At 40.9% G+C, this 6,856-nt stretch overlaps 1 protein-coding gene across 1 annotated transcript in view; it reads right to left on the bottom strand.

Annotated features, from left to right (window-relative positions):
- Nucleotides 1-213: 213 nt before the first annotated feature.
- Nucleotides 214-6,856, bottom strand: part of lrrc4bb (leucine rich repeat containing 4Bb) — a 10,466-nt gene continuing 3,823 nt past the window's right edge. Inside the window, exons 2-3 of the mRNA XM_005748479.1 lie at nt 5,565-6,165; nt 214-5,446 (exon numbers count right to left, since the gene is read on the bottom strand). Of these exons, the coding sequence (XP_005748536.1) occupies nt 3,470-5,446; nt 5,565-5,807 (2,220 nt within the window). The 5' untranslated portion in view covers nt 5,808-6,165 and the 3' untranslated portion in view covers nt 214-3,469. The remainder of the gene's footprint in view (nt 5,447-5,564; nt 6,166-6,856) is intronic.

Genomic DNA, 6,856 nt, shown 5'->3' with positions numbered 1-6,856 from the left:
GTTGTGGTTGTGTTCTGTAGGATGAAATCACAACAAAAAAGGAAAGTGGTATGTTTCTAATAACAGACTATATCCTTACAGGAAGCAGAAAACTGAAATCACACAAATAGTAAACAGCGAAATAAAATACCTCTCAGTCACTGCATGACAGTCATTGAAGTGTAAATATTGCACATGTTGATTTTGCTATAACTCAAGAAATACACTCTTCTGTCACACTGTGTACCTGGATGAATTTCTGAGGGGGGAAAAATGACATTTAATGACAATCCATAAAGGCCCAAACTGATAATACCACATACTAAGATACAACCAACAACTGGAAATAAAACACAAAAGAAAAAGAAAAGAAAACACATGACATTTTTATATATAGTTTTTTTGTGTAAAGGAATCTAAAAGTTCTGTTGCTTTGCACATTTCTCTTTCAAATCTTTTAAAGCAGACTATCTTTTTAATATTGTTTTATCAAACAGAACAGCTTACCTTTAAAGAACCAAAAGGTCAGTCCACTTTCTTGTCTCGCAATTTGGTGTCTCAGATACCATAATCCATTTCATTAAGGAGTTTTGCCTCCAACAAACCAATAAATGTCACTTGGACAGAAGCATCCATTGTAAGCAATGGGTGATGCAGAGAGGATACAAACATGTCAGAACTCCATCTGTAGCCAAACTCAATGCTACAGTTAGGTACAGATGATCGGTATGTACAGTCTCAAGCTTGTCAACTTCATTAAAAGGGGTCATATAGTTCTGAACATTACGAGAATGAGCTTTCTCTGCAGTAGCATCGAACACAGAGTACAATGGCAGCCACAATACTAAGATGCAACAAAAGCCATCTGTGTTTCCTTCAAACGTTAATAATAACAATGATAACCTTGCATGTCGTGTTTTACGGATGCTCAGAGATTTGAAAGGAACATTTCCATGCTGATTAGGTGAGTCATCATCATCATAATAAAACATTGCTACAGTAATGTTCAGGTAAAAGATTTGTTCCACGGTTAACGTGGAGAAATGTACCCTCATTCCCGGCACACAAGGAGGTATCTAGTATGCTCTTTGAAATTTGACGACGGAGCACCAAATGTAGCACATCAAGGGGGCAGCCATATGTTACGTCTTTAGAATTAATTTAGATTCTTTTTGTGTCTCTGTGGGGATACAGTCAAATCCTGCCCTCTAAATCTGTTGGACAGGTTGCAGATTTACATTGACTATATTTTTAAAAAAAAATTATATTTATGACCAGAAATAATAACATAAGGTTGAGAAATAATAGAGAAATGGCTGCAGTTTAGACAATCCAAGTTACAAAAAAATCAATACACATGTTCAAGGCATACTTGAAAAATGCCTTAGCTTGCTAGCATTAGAAGATGTTCCTTTCACAGATATAACAATGTGAGAGCCGATTCTGGATTTTGTCTAGCAGCATCACTCTTATTATCATCACTGTTACTATCAATACTTCATTTTATGCCTTCTTCCAGAACGCATGAGCTCATTGCTAATGGCAAAATCCTTCTTTTGAATAGAAAATACCTCATATACAATGTGTAGCTTTGAGGGACACACACACACACACACATCCCAGCAAAATTAGACCTTCATTACAGTCAACACTGATTTTCCATTGTCTGGAATAACTGGTTACTTGTCCAGTTTGCGCTCAATTGCAACAAACATTACTTTTCCTTAATTGTCTGTTCACATTTCAAACTTTGTCAGCACAAGAGCAGAAGAATTACCATGGGCGAAGACTAATTTTTGACAAACCCGCCTTCATTAAAGGATTAGATCATGAAAACATTCATCTTCCAAAACCAGAAGTGTAGCCCATCCACAGGCAAGTCGCTAAAAGCCTGTCTGACCGCGTTAACAGGACAGACAGTACGTGTCATTACCAGGGTGACTAATGGCTAAACCACTAACCATACATTCAATCCAGGTTTTAGCACAGAGAACGGCACAATGTCTCACTCTTAACCTGCGTGGTTGCCATATTGACCCGATACAACCCAATATATGATTGATTTATTTCACACGTAATGATACATGGCTAGACAACTGTACACATTATATCAAACTAACAAAAATAAAGAAATACATAGTTGAAACGCAAGAAGCGTAAATGGCATTTAACATATGAAAGTTACACTTTAAAAATGTGGATCTTACAATTGTCATACAACCAGACATTATTATTATTAATATACTGTACATTTCCTTTCATTCCAATCTTCTTAAGATGGATGTTCACTCCCTTCTTGAAAGCTGCTGCAGATAGATGTCGACTCATCCTTATGACAGCATTTCATGGCATGATTATGGTAACCACGAGCAAGGAGATCATATCAAATTCCAGTCTAAAAGCAAATATCTGGCTACTGATCTGATTCAAATAACACATTGTCAACACTTTAATTTACCCTTACAGGTCATTGCATTGGATTACCTGTTCGTGTTTGTTTTTACCATTAATTGATGCTGGCATTTAAGTATCGGAATTGTCAATTCAAATACCAAGAAGCTGGCTTTTACAAAATACATAATACACTTTCAGAACACAAAAGTTTGTAATGATTATTACTGAAACAACAGACAAAAGTTTGTCAAACAGAGATCTGCATTTACTGTAATACAACCTAAATGGACTTTATGCCACAAAGCCAATTCAAAGATTCACAATGAGTGTTGCAATTGAGCCCTTATGTTTCTGAGAAGTAGCCAAACTTAAAACATATCATAACAAACCTCAACTATCGCCGCCCCTGATTATTCACAAAGAAACAAACTATACCAGCTTATACATCCACCCCAAAATATGTCTGCATCAGAGTCTGCAATGATACATATTTAGATGAAAATATATTTATATAATTTGTGGATTTTTCACAGTAGTTTGCACTGTACCCTTTTGTCCATCTATTTATGCCTACATAATTTTCACCTTGAGGGAGTCTTTTGAGTCACTAGAGAGAGAATGTGGCTCGTGGTTTTTTGAGGAAGAAAAATGTCTCTTGGATTTTATTCTGCAATATCTCTGATCTTCAGTGTGGCAAGTGCTGTGCGTGTCTTTCAACTCTGCTGGCCAACAACGGTTTGGGGACTGATTACTCTGAAAGGCTATTTTTTTTTTCCTATGAGGACACAGCTTGTAGAAACTGCAAAAAACATTTGCTTTGGCACAGATTTACATTGTAGCAATGTCCATTCCTTGATCTCCATGGCCATGATCGTTACTACAAACACAAGTGGGCCATTGTGGTAATCCTTGGCTCAGTACACTGTCACAGATAAGTCTATGTGTTTGTGTATTGCCGTTTCAGTCTATCCTCTTTCCTAGTGTAATGTCAGTGCACTCTAGTGTCTAATCATTCTGCGCATAAACCCAAGATCAATCCCCTCTCTGTCGTCAACTCTCTCTCACTCACTCTCACTCAATACTCTCACTTTTGCTGTTAGATTTGAGTCTCTTGTACATTTTCCTTCGAACTCCCCTTGAAAAGAAGAGGTTCCATTTGTGGATTCTGGCTTTGGCCCATGAAACCCTTGATCGATCCATGTAAGCCCATGGTAGGCATAGGCAGAGACATGGGGAGTGGTGGGGACATCGAACTGGGGATGGTGTTGGTGCCGTTGCCTGATGAGGTGAGCAAGTTGGATGTTGAGATCGGGACAGAGGTACAGGAGATGGGAATATCTTGACCTTGCTGGCTCTTGTTACTCAGGATCCCTCCTGGCCCCATCCCTTCAGTGCCAATACTAAGACCCATCACATTGTTGTTAAAATGATGTGTCTTGTAGTAATGGTTTAGCGTATCGGTACGACCAATGTTGGGAAGGTTGACTATTTCTGGATGATGTATCCGTAGGGTTCCTTCTCCACCTGTTCCAGAATTCATTGTCGAACCACCTGAGATGCCACTTCCTGCTCCGGCTCCGATCTCATCCTCTACATTCACAATTTCAATGGCTCTGGCTGGTCCGTGGTGCTTGTGTAGCTGGTGTTGCTTACGGAGTTTATAGAAGACCACCAACATTACTGCTGCCATGAAAGTAATGGCCACAAAGCAACCAATGATGATCTTAGTTGTTTTCATTACATCATCCAGGCCTGGAATGTTAGTTACATGTTCTGGGGGCTCAGTCACTGTATTTCCAGGAGCTCTATTGATTCGTGGAGACAGTGAGGAGAGAGAAGAGAGAGAAGGCGTTATAGTAACACCAGGTTGGTGGACAGTAGGATTAGGAAAATCTATGAAGGTCTCGTTAATATACTGTCTTGCAGACTCCTCCTCGTCTGTTCTTGGCTCTAGTGTTTCCACAGTGACGGTGGTGAAATAGCTGTAGGTGTTGCTGGGGTCTGAAGCAGATACATTGAGAACGGCGGATGCAGTGGTATTTCCAGCAGAGTTGGTTACCATGCAAGTGTACTGTCCTGTGTCTTGCATGGTCACATTTGTGAAGTTCAGTGTTCCGTCATGGAGCACTGAAATCCTAACTCGGTATGATCCGTGGGTCATCAGCGTGCCATTTGGAGTGAACCAGTTCACGGAGGTCATTGACGTTCCAGTACGACATTTCAGCTCAGCAGCCATGCCTTCAGTGACATTGAGGTCAGTGGGTGGCTCAACAATCACTGGGGCATAGCAGGTAAAGTGGCTCTGGTCTAGTTCTCCAATGTACTTGCCCTTTAGACCTGGGGGTGCGTGGCAGCGAGCACAACAAGTGGTGTTGCTGGGAACTGTTTCTTTCAGCCACCAGCTGAGCCAGAGAACGTCACAGTTACAAACCCAAGGGTTATGGTTTAGATGTACCCTCTCCAACTGGTGCAGAGGGGTGAAGAGGTCATGAGGCAGGGAATGCAGGGAATTGTGAGAGAGGTTCAGCTCCTCCAAGTTTTTGAGGTCATCAAAGGCATTGCGTTCAATGACTGACACTCTGGAGTGCATTAGCCACAGCTTGCGAAGTGAAACTAGACCCTGGAAGGATCCAGGCCGGACTATCCCGAGCTGGTTCCCTGATAGCTCCAACTCCTCTAGTCGCACTAATGGGGTGAGGTTAGGTATGTCCTTCAAGCCACACATGCCAAGATTCAAGAAGCGCAAGTTTATCAGACCTTCAAAGGCAGCCTCTGAGATGAAATCCAGCTTCCTGAGTTCCCCTAGGTCAAGACGCCGTAAAGAGGGAACACGATGAAAGGCAAACGCCGGCAGCGTCTCGATTGGGTTGTTTCTTAGCCATAGTTCCCTTAGCTTGCTTAGATACTCAAAAGCTTGGGATGGCACCACTGTAAGACGGTTGTCAAAAAGCTCCAGTGTATTGAGGTTAGGAAGACCATTAAAAGCTCCCACCTCAATCTGTCGGATGTGGTTCTTTGAGAGCTGGAGGATTTCCAAATGTCGCAGATGCTTAAATGTATCAGACTTGATCACCTAGTGTGGAAACAAATAAAAGGGAGGCATATTGTAGCAAAATTAAACATAATGCTCTCAAGGTATCTATCTTTAAAGTCTTAATGTGTTTTCCATTTGTGGATGAAACCAAAATTACCTGAATTGAGTTCTCTTGTAGATTGAGGTATCTTGTGTTCTCTGAAATACTGTCAGGGATTTGATCTAAACTCCTCCTTGTACAGATGACACGGCTTGCCTGATTGGAGCAGATACAGGGGGAGGGGCACGGGGGTGCTGCCTCTGTCAGCTGAGGTCCATGGTTGTGAAACCACAACAAAAGTTGGACCAACCAGAGGAGGGGGAAAGGGGTACCTGGACTGGTCACCATGACAACACGCATGGCAACTGAGTCATGACCTACCCCTATTGCTAAGAAGTTGATAGGTCACCTCCAATCAAGCGACTTCAGGTGCTTATCTTGATGTTCATATTTAACGCTCTGATTCTCTTTTGCTCCTTCAAGCAGCCACTTAAAAACTGAGGAAAAAGTGCAATGCTATATTAAAGACTTTATCAATAATAGATTCTTACTTTGCTTTTGCTCATAGTTCCTTGGTAATCAAATACTTGGGCTTTCTCAATTTTTCATTTTAGAGAACTCTGCATTTTCTTCCCATGACAATTATTAGAAGAGAAATCAAATTTAGGAGAGGATTTGCTTGTGAAAGTGTTGTCACGATGGAGACTGTTGGTTCTCCCTGTAAGGGAAGAGACAAAAGAAGAGAGAGGAAGGAGGTCAAGTGAGTGCACAGTGCAGAAAGATTTACTTTACAAGCCTAGCACACACATGCGACTATTTGCAGAACTGAACTGAAAATCTCTAAATATCACCAATATCTCCTCTGGAATAATGGTACAATTTTCTATTCTAAAGACATGTCTATCAACCACTGAGTCAGCTGCCATTTAGGTTTAAACCTAACATCAGGGTCATGGTCTGAAATGGACACAAAATTCTAAAACTGCAAGTTGGGTCACAAGTGCTGCAGCATCCACTTTATGATACTGGCATTCTTCAAGCCAAATACGCACTGACAGAGGTAGACTCTCACATTCCCAAAGAATGCAAAGTGGTTGTATGCAGTTACAAGTCCATGTGGCCCTAAGGTTAATGCAGAAATTCATGCAATCCATCATGAATCAGCAGCACAGCATTACAAATGAGGTAACAAATGATGCCTGCATGCAGTAGTTTAGAAATTAAGACATGAAGGAATGATTATTGACTCTTGACATTTTACTGCAATGCACATGCGGTGCCCAATATGCCACGCTAAATCGGACAAGATTCCCCCAACAACTAAAACTGATGAACCAGACATGAATATGACAACTGGATTATACAGAAAGAGGAAAAAATGGTGCAAAATAAGCCTTTCTGTTTGTTTG

This window comes from Pundamilia nyererei, unplaced genomic scaffold (assembly GCF_000239375.1).
Source record: "Pundamilia nyererei isolate P.nyererei 1_Seehausen unplaced genomic scaffold, PunNye1.0 scaffold00223, whole genome shotgun sequence".
Taxonomy (NCBI): domain Eukaryota; kingdom Metazoa; phylum Chordata; class Actinopteri; order Cichliformes; family Cichlidae; genus Pundamilia; species Pundamilia nyererei.
Note: the sequence above shows the minus strand (reverse complement) of the source record. Positions and strands in the feature narration are given on the sequence as shown.